The 15,310-nt window shown below is 24.0% G+C and overlaps 1 protein-coding gene across 11 annotated transcripts in view; it reads right to left on the bottom strand.

Annotated features, from left to right (window-relative positions):
- Positions 1-1,906: 1,906 nt before the first annotated feature.
- Positions 1,907-15,310, bottom strand: part of LOC127287142 (FH1/FH2 domain-containing protein 3) — a 133,909-nt gene continuing 120,505 nt past the window's right edge. For 5 of the 11 annotated variants that reach the window (XM_051313918.1, XM_051313922.1, XM_051313923.1 and 2 more), the window contains 10 exons: positions 14,936-15,272; positions 14,210-14,841; positions 10,488-10,831; positions 7,547-7,666; positions 7,263-7,397; positions 7,024-7,166; positions 6,667-6,934; positions 6,475-6,598; positions 4,993-5,160; positions 1,907-2,344 (listed from right to left, as the gene is read on the bottom strand). In XM_051313918.1, the coding sequence (XP_051169875.1) occupies positions 2,271-2,344; positions 4,993-5,160; positions 6,475-6,598; positions 6,667-6,934; positions 7,024-7,166; positions 7,263-7,397; positions 7,547-7,666; positions 10,488-10,831; positions 14,210-14,841; positions 14,936-15,272 (2,345 nt within the window). In that variant the 3' untranslated portion in view covers positions 1,907-2,270. Of the gene's footprint in view, positions 2,345-3,256; positions 3,348-4,992; positions 5,161-6,474; positions 6,599-6,666; positions 6,935-7,023; positions 7,167-7,262; positions 7,398-7,546; positions 7,667-10,487; positions 10,832-14,209; positions 14,842-14,935; positions 15,273-15,310 lie in introns of all 11 variants that reach the window. The other 6 variants (XM_051313917.1, XM_051313924.1, XM_051313920.1 and 3 more) reach the window with 5 other exon arrangements.

Raw genomic sequence — 15,310 nt, 5'->3', positions numbered from 1 at the left:
TCCCCTTAAGGACAATCATCAAGAGATTTATCGCTCACCACAATTCCAATTGTTTCGTAATCAAAACAATAATTTATCGATTCACAAATTAAATAATTATACACATATCGCGAATATTCCGGGAAATTTTGATTAAACAACAAAATTGAAAAGTAATTTAATTACCTGAAACACCAAAAATGATAAAATCTTTTTTTTTTCTTAGACTTTTTTTGTAAATAGTGGAAATTAAAAATATTTATCATATTTAAAAAATGATAGAAAATGATCAATAATTATAATAATTTAGATAAATCCATGAATGAACCTGAAATAGAAAAAAAATGAACAACAAACAAATTATATATGCTTGAGAGATCTTTGCCATTCTTTATTTATTTATAACAATCACATTCTCGGAGTATACGATCATAATACAATCGTGCATTGTGACAAATAGATAAAGTATAGTTTAAATTATTTAAAGTGTATTTTTTTCAATTATTTTATCGTCACTATTGAAAATCGCTTATAAAGTGACAAAAAAAAAAAAAAAAAAAAATTTTTATCAATTTGAAAATTCGTTGTATATAATTGAAATAAAAATCTAACTACAATTTGAATAATGCAGCCTATTGCAATTTCTATAATTATTTTGCGTCTTAAATAATTTTTTAACGAGTTCTTTTATTTATTTTTTTTTATTGAATCAGGTTCTTTTTTTTTTGAGCTAATAATGGCCACTGCGTTTATAAACACATTTCTCTATAGAAGAAAATTTCTTACCGTATCTCGATAAAAATTTGTTTTTCTACAAAACAATTTCACTAAATATTTACAATATTAATTTTTTTGTAATAAACGGCAGTAATTTTTTTTTTCTGCTTGAGAAGGCACCCTAGTTCTTTTTTTTACATATAATTGAATTACAAAGTATTTATTATTTCTTGCCTTAAAAAATTTGGAGAAAAAAATTTTCATTTATATTTTCTCACATTTTATCGAAAATTTATTTTTCAGAAATTTTGTTATTCGATTTTTAGAGGAGGAATTTTTTTTCCCTCTTCTTTTAAAGATTTAATATTATTTTCATCTCAAAGCAGATCTATTGTTTTTATAATTAAATATAATAAAAACAATTTTTCAAAATGAGCGATTATTTAACTGTTTTCACTCATTAAAAAAAAAACAAAAAAAAAAAAAAAAAAAAATGACGGTACATTTGCGGCTTACATTTAATTCTCATATTAATCACAAAAAAACTTAAATCGAATGAGACGAACATTGAATCGCGATTTACGAATGGTTTATCTCCTTCAGCCTAAATAGTTATGACTCTAATATTAGCTTCGGTATTGACTTATCACCTTAAAAGATTCAGTCGAAGCTTCAATCGACTGTCATTATAATTGACAAACGATGTCAAATATAGAAGCACGGCGTAGGGACACCAAAAATGCAAATCAATAATATTAATAGAATTTCTTATTGGAAGTATAATTCGCTCTTAATAAAATTAATCAAGCATTTTAATTCATTAATTAATCAATTAAAAGTCTTTTAATTCTTTAATATTCAATTTTAATAAATAATTCTTATATCAAAATTCTAAATTGATTTTAAACACTGCTTGAAATTAAAATCAGATTTATTTATAAATATTTAAAAAAAATGTTTCTTTAAGTTTATCTCTTTTTGAAAAAAATACCCAAGACCGAATCAATTTAATTTTTCAATTATCTTCGGTTTTTTTTTCCATTCAGGTACATTTGATAATCACCAGATAATTAAAAGACTGAAACAGTCGCAAACATGACTTAACTTAATAAACAAAAAAAAGCTTTAACGGAAATCACTTTTAAAAGTAATTGTTCCGAGAATTATAAATATATATATATATATATAGAAAGCTAAAAACAAAACAGTCTTGCAGTTTTAATTATTTAATCATTGTCCTCAATGAATTTACAAACAAATGTTGAATTCAATTTAAAATATATAATTTAATTTAACAAATTAGCAAATTATTGAAAAAAAAAGATCAAAAAAATAATTTCTGATTTTATAAATTAATTATTAAAAACGGATTTTATCCAATGGGAAAACAAAAAAGATAGCATTTTATAATTTCATACCACGTTCTTGGTATCACTACGCATACATTTTTCATCATCCTTCATCTGTCAGACTTGTCGAATAAGATTTCGATCATTAAAAATGAACATTTAGATCAAAGTAGGAGGACGAATATATATATATATATATAGTCTTCGGGCAAGTTTTTATCACAGTCAATAGCCCTTTATATATGCGGCGATGTGCTTCTTTTCCTCTTCCGAAAGACCGTTCTTCAACGTTCTACGCACTGCAACAAAAACAATTCGCAAAAAAAAAAAAAATTAATTTTTTTATTATTTATCAAAAAAAAAAACAAACCATTACCACACTTCAAAATTAAAGCAAAATTAGAGAATTTGTTAATTAATCCTTATAAATAATAAAGAGTTAAGAAAAATAGAATTTAGAAATATTTGTAAATATTTTGTTCTCTCTAAAAAAAACTCAGTTCTCTAGAAAATAGAAAATAGTTAAAAAAAATTTTCCATACTTTATTTGAAAAAAAAATTACTCTGATTATTTAGAATAATTACTAAATGTATTTTGTTTTTTAGAATTTTTTTTTGATTTAAACAATTTTAATTGAAGGAAAAATTTAATTTAAAAATGTTTATCATAAAAAAGAATATTATCATAGCCATATACATCTTTCATCTTTTGAATTATAATATAAATTTAGTTGATGAAAGATGTCAGTATCCGCGAAATACATTCGAGGAACAAAGTGCTTAAACTAAAAACGAATCAAATTAAACTAGACGCTAAGAAATGCTCTACAATCTGGTTATAAGAGGTAACACAAGCATCGTCTGAGAAACAACAAACTGAAAACGGTCAATAAAATTATAAAATTTCAATTATTAAAGCGAATATTAATTTATTAAAGGGAATATATTTATTTATATAGAAATTTCAAAAAATAAAATCTAAAAAAGAAAAACAAATCAATAAATAAAATAAATAAAAAATTACTTTTAAAGAGTAATTTTTATTTATTGATTAAAAAGAAAAGAATTTCCAATAATAATTCACAAGTTAGAAATCCTTTTTTTTTTTTTTGTTAATTATGCAAAACGAATACACAAATAAAAGAAACGTCAAGCTTTGTCGAAAAATGAAAAAGAAAACCCCATGCAAATAGAGTTTACAGCCACCGAACCTTCTTTTACAGGAAGTAAAATTATCGGATCTCCTTCAGGGCCTATACCCTTCCGGCGTTGTGTTGTTCTCTCTAGTTCGCGATCGTTTCACTGTTGAACAGAAAAAAGGAAAGAAGGATAGGCTTCCCGTTAAAACCATCACCATTTTTTTTTTTTTTTTTTTTTTTTTTATCTGTTGTAAGTTTCGGAAAGAAATTCTATTTTAAAAATTCAATATTTTAATATGGGAAATATTTTCATAAAAAATTAAATAAACTTTATTGAAAATTCGATTAAATTTTCTATCCGAAGCTTTCATCAGTGGAAATTATCGCCACACCCTTGCTTTGAAGAGACTAAATTATAAATTAAAGAGAATTTAATAAAAGACCGATTTTCTAAAATAGAGAGAAAATTCACTCAATAAAAAAATAAAATATATTAAAAAGATAAAATTCAAAATACTCTTTTACATTAATTTCTAGAAAACAATGAAAGATATAAAAAAAGAAAATAATTAAACAACTTGTGGCTTTGCAATGTCTCAAGACAAGAAAAAAGATAATTTAAAAAGAATAAGTCTAATGAAAAAAGTCGCACTTATTTCTTAAAATCTGTAAAGTATTTTTTTTTATTTCCACTTTGACGCCATTTTTATCTCTCTACAGAGCAGCATCTTTTGTTTCATTACGACACTTCGCATAAGTTGAGCCTGCTTGAGTTAACCCCGTGTAATAACAAAAGGAACTCGACCTCGCGTGACGAACGAAAGTTAGTGAGGTACTTCCCATCTTTTTTTTTCTAGGCGATAAAAAATTTTCTTACAAAAAAAATTACCTTTTTTAAATATAAAAATTCTATTGTAATTTACAATGAAAAAAGGCATGCATCTCTATTTACTCTATTTACTCTATTTACCATTTATTTCTATGAAAAAAAAAAAAAGGGGGAGGATAATACGATTAGTCTGCGGTGCAGACTGGAAAGCTACCAAAAATTAAAAGAAGTGCAAATAAGGTGCGATAAAAGAGACCACAATGCAAGGAGGATTTTGAATTTTCACGTCTAAGTAGTAAACTTCGATTTTAGGCGACAGATGCGTTCTTATCCCTTCGTTCTCAGCCTTCTCACCCTTCACAAACTCAGAGGTTCTTAACTATCCTGAATACGGAACGCATGATTGTATTCTAAAAATCATTAGTTAGAATTTTCATTTGTCATAATTATTTTTGAACCGAATTTTTATTTATTCGAATTAGTATTTTGTAAAAAATGTCATAAAATCGATTTTCTATATAATAGAATTTTTACTTAACCGAAAAATCATCAAAATTTCATTCAGAATTTTCATTTATTCGAAATGAAGGAAAATTCAATAAAATGAAATTTCACTCAATAAAAATTCTTTATGCTTATTATATTAAATCAAAAATTCGAATAAATAAAAATTCTGTAATTATAGAAAATCGTTTTAATGAAAATTCTGCAAAATATTAATTCGAAAAAATAAAAATTCGTTTTAAAAATAATTATGACAAATATGAAATTCCATAAAATGAAAATTCTAACGATTTTTAGAACATAATCATGAGTCCACTGAATACGAAATTTAAACCGCAAGGCGTCGATAAATCTAATCAGTATTTTTTTTTAAATTCAACCTCTGCGTTGTAAAAATTTAAAAAATGAAATTCAATGGTGATCGAAGGAAGATCGAAAGGTAAAAACATGTGCAGGGTGCGGAGATTTCACTTACAAGACTTACGATCGGCGTGTCGGGTCCTTTTGCGTTCCCTCGGCGTTGCACGAGTTGTAGGTAACTTAGTGGCCGTTTTTACAAGACACTCGAGTAATTCGTCGTCTCCATCCGTTAAGTTTCCATTTGTTGTTTCATCCCTCAACAAAGGACCCAATGACGTACGACCTGAAACAAAAAAAAAGGATTATCCTCTCTGAAAATAAAAACAATAATTTAATATTTTTTTTCTATTGCTATTTCTTAATGAAATACTTGAAATTCTATACACATTTTCTTTTATTTCTTTTCAAATGTAATTTTGGTACTACACTTTTGTTTTTGATTTTCTGCCTTTGAATTTTCTTCTCTATTGTGGCTCGTGCCAATATGAGATGAGAATAAAGGAGACTTTTTTTTCAGTCTTGTTATATAAAAGGTACAAAACTGCGAGGGAAGGGAGAAAAGTTCAAAAGATGATAACAAAGTTTTGCCCTCAGGGTTCTGGAATATTAATTTTGAGAAAGATTCATCGATCCACATGAAAACAGAAACTATTTATACTTTAAAATCTTTAATAAATAAAAATAAAGTAATAATAAAAAAAAAAAATAAAACGATAATATTTGGATAAATGGATTTATAAAAAAAATTTCCTTCAATAAAAAACAGAAACTATTTATACTTTAAAATCTTTAATAAAAATAAAGTATAATAATAAAAAAAAATAAAACGATATATTATTTGGATAAATGGATTTATAAAAAAAATTTCTTTCAATAAAATTTTTTATAAAATTAATTTTTACTTTGCCAAAAAGAAAATACTTTGGAAAATTTTTTTTTGTCATTACTCATGTATATATGTCTCGCCGCAATCCTCATCTAATTCATTCGCATCTTTAAAAATGCGATATGTAGTGTGGGCTAGGAAAAACATGGGATATTTTATGTCATTTTTATGCTTCTGTATATGCTCGTTTAATTTACGAGCGCAACATATATATACAGCAAAGATGTTACTATATGGATAAAGACTTTATGTGTTAAAAAAAGGTATACACACTTGTTCCCTAGGATTGTACATAATTTTAAGAGGATATAAAAATTTTTACTAGTTTCGTATGAAAAAAAAAAAGAAAAAAAAAATTGAAATATACTTTGAAAAATTCATTTTCTATTGGAATTGAATGTCAACGGGCGTCATTTATATATTAAATTATAAAAAAAAGGTAAGAAACAGTTTAGAAAAAGAATTCAGTAAATTACAAAAAATATCAAAAGTAAAGTAAAATTAAAATCTATTTTTAGCTATATACGTAATAAATTTTTAATTAAATTTTCAAAAGAAATAAAATTGCAATTATTTTTGAACATTGTATTTTTGAAAATAAATTAAATTTTCAGACATTAAAAATAATTGTATTTTCAAAGAATTAAATTTTTGAATTAAAATTATTGAAGAGCGTTTAAAAGGAATTTCTTTTTAAAAAGCAAATCTTACCTTCTTTTCTCTGTCTCCTCCAGGGAAGTGTTCCATGTAAACTCTCAACATCGGAAATATCGCTACCAAGTAATTGCCTGAGTTCTGCATCGGCTCTATCTTCTTTCGTTCTAAATTTCCCAACCTGCAACAAATTTTTTTTTTTTTCTTTAATATTCAACGATCGACAGGGGAAAATTAAAGATTATTTACCTCAGTGATCATTTTGCCTCTTGTCTTATTTCTCTCTCTGTGATTGGCCTTTTTCTCTAGCTGTTGAATCACTCGCTCTCGCGTTGTTCTATACTCGAGGGCAAATTCAGAAACAATTCTACAAAATTCATTTGGTTTAGTGTCTTGTACACGATGCAATGGTATACCCAACCAAAGGACAAACTTGTGAAAACGATTTATAATTCGCCTATGAACAATACTTAGAACAATAATTCTTTCCGCGCAATCAGCAAGAAAATCCGACATTCTAGAAATGGAAAAAAAAAAGAAAAAAATATTACCCTTTTATAGAGATGTAGTAAAATTGGAAAATTTGAAGGAAAAAAAAAAACTTACTTGACTTTCATCATCGTGGATCCATCATGTTTGGCAATTAATTTTAAATGATCCCAAGACGCTTTACACTCGCTTTCTAGTTTGAAAATATTGGAAGCCAATTCGTCAAAGTCTATCTTTGAAGCTCTCGTGACAGCTCCAATCTATAATGTATAATATAGATTTTTTTTTAGAAATTAATTTTCACTTTAAAAAATTTTACATTTATTCCAGTTTTTTTTTTGTAATAAAATGCGAACCTCTGAATACAGATCTGTGGAATCGGGAAACTTTTCCATTACCATATGGCAAAGATGATGAAGCAAAGAGTGTTTGTGAACCGTATCCTTGACTTCAGGTACTTTTGTAAGATACTCTAACTGAAATCCTTTCACCTAAAGTGCATTATTCCATTTTATTAATTTCTCATTTAAAAAAAAACAAAAAATTGCATTAATTTTGATACAAAACGATAGCATTTTTTGTAAATCCTCTATCAAGATAGATTATACAAATATAATTTTTGTGGACTTTCAATACCCACCTCATTTCCGTTGAGGAATATCCCGATTGAAAGAAGCGTGCTCAGAATTCCGCGAAAAGTTTTATTCACTCTCAATGTCTCCATTCCCTGCTTCAAATCCATCAAAGGATCAGCAATTTCCTATAAGTCACAAATGTCAGCCTTTTTTTTTTTGCCAATTTCGTGTTTTCTTAGCATTCCATAAAATTTTACATTCTTATCACATATTTTTTGTATCTAATTTTCACTCGAAAAATTTTTTGATAACAATTTTTGTAATTTCTTTATTGAAATATTCATAACGCGTTTTTCTCTATGATATGAAATTATGTCACATTCAAATTTCATTTATCATTTCTTCATTATAATTTACTAGCAAAAATTAAACGCGCGCCAAATTGAGTATTTAATTGTTTTTTATAAAGAAATTAAAGATTAATATTATCAATAATAATTTGTATTTATTAGAATATTATTACATATTAAATGATAATAATGAAAATTATACAGGCCTCGGATTATACGACTTTTATCGACTTATTTTAATAAAATGCGACATTTTTTTTTTACATTTGAAAAAAAAATGTAAATAAAATACAGTTTTTTAGTATAAAATGTAGATCTTCTTCAGATCTTCTTCAATTCAATTATTTAACAAATTTTGAACTAAAATGATTCTTCACTAAATTAATTATTTTTAATAATTTTAATGAAATACATCACAAATTCAATTGTATCAAAATTATTTTTCAATTAAAATTTTTATGAAATTTAACAATTGTTTATAATTTAAAAAAAATATATATATCACAAAATTGAATTATTTTTTAAAAATTTCAATTCAAAATAAACTGAAATTCAATTATTACCCGAAATTTTAATTCAAAATCAATTAAAAATCCAATAATTATCTACAATTTTCAATTTAAAATTTAATTATTTAACAAGTTTTCAATTTAAAATAAAATAAAATTCGATTATTTTCTAAAATTTCTATTCAAAATTAATTATTTAAATTTTCAATCAAAAATGAACTTAAATTAAATTATTAACCAAAATTTCAAGTAAAATTCAATTATTTCCCAAAATTTTCAATTCAAAATCAATTAAAATTCAATTATTTTAAAAAATTTTAATTGAAATTCAATTATTTTCCAAAATTTCAATTGAAAATTAACTAAAATTCAATTATTTTCCAAAATTTCAATTGAAAATTAACTAAAATTCAATTATTTTCCAAAATTTCAATTGAAAATTAACTAAAATTCAATTATTTTCCAAAATTTCAATTGAAAATTAACTAAAATTCAATTATTTTCCAAAATTTCAATTGAAAATTAACTAAAATTCAATTATTTTCCAAAATTTCAATTGAAAATTAACTAAAATTCAATTATTTTCCAAAATTTCAATTGAAAATTAACTAAAATTCAATTATTTTCCAAAATTTCAATTGAAAATTAACTAAAATTCAATTATTTTTCAAAATTTCAATTGAAAATTAACTAAAATTCAATTATTTTCCAAAATTTCAATTGAAAATTAACTAAAATTCAATTATTTTCCAAAATTTAAATTCAAAATCAACTAAAATTCAATAATTTTCCAAAATTACAATTGAAATTCAATTATTTTCAAAATTTGCAATTTAAAATAAACTAAAATTCAATTATTTTCAAAATTTTCAATCCAAAATCAAGTAAAATTCAATTACTTTCAAAAGTTTCAATTTAATATTAATTGAAATTCAATTATTTTCCAAAATTTAAATTCAAAATCAATTAAAATTCAATTATTTTGAAAAATTTTAATTGAAATTCAATTATTTTCTAAAATTTCTATTCAAAATTAATTATTCAAATTTCCAATCAAAAATGAACTTAAATTAAATTATTAACCAAAATTTCAATTAAAATTCAATTATTTCCCAAAATTTTCAATTCAAAATGAACTGAAATTCAATTATTTTCCAAATTTAAAATCAAATAAAATTTCATTATTCTCAAAAATTTGAATTCAAAATTAATTGAATTTTCAATAATTTGAATTTAAAAGCATCTAAAATTTAATTATTTCTAAAATTTTCCATCGAAATTTTTTTTTTTTTTAAATTTAATAATTTCAATTATAACTCTAAGGAAATTCAATTATTTTTAACTATTTTAATAATATTCTTTGAAAATTCAACTATCTGAAACCATTTTTTAATTAAAAATGATTTTCAAATTATTGTATTTTGTCCGCATTTTCTAATAAATTTTTAGTGAAATCATCTAAAATTTTAATTACAAAACACTTAAAGTTTCAATTAATTTAAAAAATCTCAATTTTAAATCTTTGAAAATTCAATTAACTTTAAAAAATATTTTCCCAAAAATTGTTTGATAAATTATTTTTAGTTCTGTAAAATTTAATAATTGTTTGAAAATTAACAATATCTTTTGAAATTTAATTATTTCTAAAAATTTCAACTTTAACCCTTCGAAAAGGATTATTATTAAAAAAAAATTTTTTTATTTAAAAATCTGTAAAATATTTTTGTTAAAATAAAAAACAAATCCACTTTTTTTTTGGAATATAAATCGACTAAAACGACTTTTTTGTGTCTTTAAGTTGATTCGAGGCCTGTGTTTTTATAATTAATATTTAATAGATAATCGTTGGCCCCTGGTACCTTAAAAATTAATTTTTAAAAATAAATTTTTTTCAAATTACTATCTTGTACGAAAATTCCTGGCGCATCTTTTTTCTCATCATAAATTTTTTGTACAATTTTTGAATCAATATACAACTTTTTCAAATTTGGAATTTTAAAGAAACTTATTCCGAAATTTGCAAACACAATTATACAACTTTGGCAAAAATGAGAAAAAGAATTGTCAAAATTTGACACGTCATAATATAATTGTAAAATAAAATCTAATATAAAAAAAAATGAAATATAAATTTTTTCAAAACAAACCTTTTCCGAATTTTCAAAATCGAGTTTAAAGGCCCATAATTTCAGTCTTGCGGGCAATTCAGAAATAGATGCTAAAGTAAGAAGGAACTGCTCGGCAGATCCTAGAGGAAGATCTGGATTGGCGGCCTGCGCCTCTTGTATTCTCGATCTTTCCTCTTCGGTTGGTAACATTGTAAGTAGCTTTTCAATGCCCTCTCGATTCATAATTGTAGCGTCCATTTTTAAAATAGCAGTCTTTATTGATCTTGGAGGTGGTAATTTTGTCATTCCAATATTAATTGCATTCGATCTCTTGTGATCCAATACAATAATCTCTTTATTTTTATTCATTTCCTGTTGTTTCTAATTTCAAAAATTAAAGTAAAAATTCAATTTCAAAATAATAATTCATATTCTAAATTAAAGGCGCATTATACAAAAGCAAATTTTTCACATTTAAGATTATTCTAAATTATCGAATGAAAATTTAATAAGCAAAATGGATTCTCTAATAATTGCATCATAATTTATTTAAACATGCATAAAAAAAAAAAATGTATAGTGCATTGAATTTTTAGAAAATATAATGTTAGTCGCAGTAAAAAGTTAAGATATGAAAACTCACCTCCTGTATAAAATTCCAGCATGCCATTTATTTTATTTTTTTTTTTTTTTTTTGTTGATTACGTGCGAGCACCAAAAAGTAATGCAAAGAATACAAAAAAAGAAAATTAGTCATTTTGCCAGTTAACCATCACCATCTAATCACCATTTTAGTCGATTATAGTAATTAAATATAAATTATTTATAATACTAATTTAGATTTCATTGCTGTAATTACAATAAAGACCGCAGTAATTCAAAACAGTGGTAATAGTATCTCATTAATATAACTATTATTGCGATTAATATGACTCTCGTGACCGCAAATTGCATTTAGCAATCAATTTACCTATGTGGTTATTTATGAACCGCATGACCATTATTCCCTTTTCCAAAATGTAGTGAGACACGCACAAATGAATATTTGAAAAAAAAATACATTATCAACGATAATAATAGGCTAAAAATCTATAATTTTTTTTACCCATATAAAATATTTATATTTTTAATTTTATTTTAATTTTAATTTTAATTTTATTGTATGGCAAAAATATTTTAAATTCCAAAATAACTATAATTTTATTCAAATTAATATTTTGTTGAAATTGATTTTTGTTACCAAAAAAAAAAAAAAAAAAAGTGAACCACTATTTATTTATACGTATTGTGTGTCGGTAAAATAAAAAACATAAAAACGCTTTTCAAAGTAAATGTGCATTAAATTTATGACGAAAATACCAAAGAGTAAAAAGAGATCATCCCCTTTATATATATATATATATAGTCATCGCTGATGCGTGGCTCGTCTAACAAGCAATGTACCTTTGTATGTTCAGGCTTCTGAGAGGCAATGCAACTCATACTATGATGGAATTTCCGCGCAATAAAACATTTCATCGCTTCACACATTTCTATTGTGAAACGAAATTTGAATATTTTTATTTTTTTTTTTTTCACCACTGTTGCATATAGTTTCCAAGACAAAAGAGAGAACATTTTTCTTTCAGTGATATTCAATTTTTATATCAAAATGTATGAACAAATTAAGTTCATTTTTTTTGGAAAATTTTTTGCGAAAAAAAAAAAATATTTCACGATAGTACAAATCAAAAATTGTTTTTTAATTAGTTTATTTTTTTTGTTAAATATAACAAATTATGTTAGTTTTTAATTGATTCAGGCTTCGAAGTGTATAGTTAGATTATTAAAAAATGAAAAGTATTCATAAAATTCAAAAAAAAAGTTTTAAAAATGTATCATGCTTAAAGTAAAATAAAATTAAAATCTATTTTTTAGCTATATACTTAATAAATTTTTAATTGAATTTTCAAAAGAAATAAAATTGCAATTATTTTTGAACATTGTATTTTTGAAAATGATTGTATTTTTGGAGTATTTTTATTTTATTTTTATTTATTTATTTAATGAAAAAAATTATTAAAGAGCGTTTAATTTTACAATTTTTAGAAAGTAATTCAAGTCTGAAAGATGGTAAATTGATATTTTTGAAAATAATTAAATTTTCGAAGAAAATTTTGAAATTTTTTTTGAAATTTTTATGAATAATTAAATTTTTCATGAGATTTAATTGAAATTATTCTAAATATTATTGAATCATCAAAAACTTTTAATTGGAACTTTTGAAAATTTAGTTTTTAATGAGCTGAACTTTAAATTTTTTAAAAATAATAAAATTGAATTTTTTAATTTTAATTCATCAATTTTTGAAAATAATTGAATAATCAATGATCTTTAATTAAAAATTTTTTAATTAATTTAACATTCTTAGAATTAGAATTGAGATTATTGTTTTCAAATTAATTTCACAATCTAAAAATTATAGTTGAGATTTTTGAAAATAATTGAATTTCCAAAGACATTGATTGAAATGTTTTTTTTAAATAATGGAATTTTTAAAGAAATTTAATTTAAAGTTTTTCAAAGCAATTGAGTTTTCAAAAAATTGAGAAATTTTGTGAAAATAATTGAATTTTTACATGTATTTTTGAAATTAACTAAAATTAAGGAATATTTATTACAAATTTTGACGAAAAATTTAATGGAAATTTTTTCAAAAATATTTGAATCTTAAAGTATTTTAATATTTATTTTTTAAAATAATGTAATTTTCAAAGAATTTTAATTGAAGATTTGAAAATTATTGGATTTTTCAAGAATTTGAATGTAAATTTTTGAAGATAATTGAATTTTTGATGATTTAAATGAAAATGTTGGAAATAATTGAATTTCCAAAAATTTTAATTTTAAGTATTTAAAATAATTAAACTATTAAGAAATTAATATTTTTAGAAAAATTTATTTTTTTAAAGAATTTCGTTTTTTCTTCAATTCAACATTCTAAGAATTACAATTAAAATTGTTGTTTTTAAATTAATTTCACAATCTAAAACTTATAGTTGAGATTTTTGAAAATAAATTAAATAATAAAGACATTGATTTGAAAATTTTTTAAATAATCAAATTTTTAAAGAAATTTCTAATGATTTAAATGAAAATATTGGAAATAATTAAATTTCAAACAAAAAATTTAATTTAAATATTTAAAATAATTGAACTATTAAGAAATGAATATTTTTACAAAAATATAATTTTTGAAGGATTTTTAATTTTTTAAATAATTGAATTAGGAGAATTCGTCTAAATAACTGTGAAAAGTTTTATCTTAATTAATTAATAATCAAATTAATACACTTAGAAACTATACAATTCTGATATTTTTTAAAAAAATAGAATTTAGTAGCTTCTGGTCAAATTTAGTATTAAAAATGTAGCTCCACCCAAAAAAAGTATCAAAAAAGTACAAAAGTGTCGTACTTCGAAGCCTGTTATTAGAGTTGAATGATCATTTTTTACTTTTATTTGAATAACAGAGAAAATTATTGTTTCTTAAAAAGAGATAATCGTTTTTGACAAAACTGTCACACCTTAATTGTATATCGTGGAATTAATTTAAAAATTAGTGTATTTAATTTGTCTCATTATTTACGATAGTTTGCATGAAAGTTGTGTTTTAGTGTCATTAAAGCGTGTTAATTATTGTTGTGGACGCGTGTCCATATATACCTTAATACCAATATATCAACAACAAAAAAAAAAAGAAACAACAAAATTTTTCCTTACCTTTGTAATTAAATCCTTTGCTCTACTTTCAAAAAGATGCTCCAATTTTTGTGTATCAACAGGAATTGGCGAAAGTTCATCCCATATCATTTTATTTTGATCGAGCCTCGAAAGAATAATAGGATCATCTCTTACCTCCTTCCAAAAAAGTTTAACAGTTTTTTTATTTTTTTTATTCAAATTTGGAGGAGGACTTTTTGGTGAATTATTAGACTCAGTGGTGTGGGTTCGTATTGAACGAAGATTAACATCAAATAACGGTGGTGGACCACCACTTGGAAGGGGTGGCGGTATTCGAGCACCGGGTGGCGGCGGTGGAGGTGCTCGATAACCCGCGGGAGGTGGAACCATTGGAGGCGGTGGCGGTGGCACTCCATTTGACACATTCACAGGACCAAGAACATCGATTTCATCATCTGTATTGAGATCCGTAAAATCTAAATCACATAGACAAAGTGGCCTTTTTAATTTATTTATCAATTCCTCCCAATGAAGTTCGTTCTCTGATTTTTTAACTTCCGCTAATTTTGGTAAATTATCATTTGTCGGCGATTTCACAATATCGGCTTTTGATTTTGATTTTGCCAATCCTTCCTTTGCTTTTGATATTAAACCACTCATGTCACCAATTCTGGAAATCAAAAAAAAATTAAAATCATTCAATTAATGAAAAGAAATAAAAGTTCTTTGTTTAAAATAGCGTTAATAATTTCTCCATTATTTACCTGGAAACTTTTTCCTCTACAGGACTACTTGGAATTAAATTTTGTGCCGCAAGTTTCTGCGTTAAATCTTTCACGGTGCCTTCTCTTTTCAATTGCAAAACTACTCGACGATCTTGATCATCGTCAGACTGGTTACCATCGTCGCATTCAACTCCTTCGTCGGGACTTCTTCCATACCATGGTTTCTTTTCCTCGGAATTTAATTTATTAGCCGCATTCATTAATGGCGTTAAATCCTTTCTACTGTTTACCCTTGATAATTTATTGGATGTTGAATCGACATTTCTATCGTAAGATGAGCCATTTGTATAGCGCAATCCATTTGTTGTGAAAGGACCTAAAAATTCATTTATTTAATTATCTTTTTTTTTCAAA

This window comes from Leptopilina boulardi, unplaced genomic scaffold (assembly GCF_019393585.1).
Source record: "Leptopilina boulardi isolate dan_hultmark-lab unplaced genomic scaffold, ZJU_Lbou_2.1 LbouV2_368, whole genome shotgun sequence".
Lineage (NCBI taxonomy): Eukaryota > Metazoa > Arthropoda > Insecta > Hymenoptera > Figitidae > Leptopilina > Leptopilina boulardi.
Note: the sequence above shows the minus strand (reverse complement) of the source record. Positions and strands in the feature narration are given on the sequence as shown.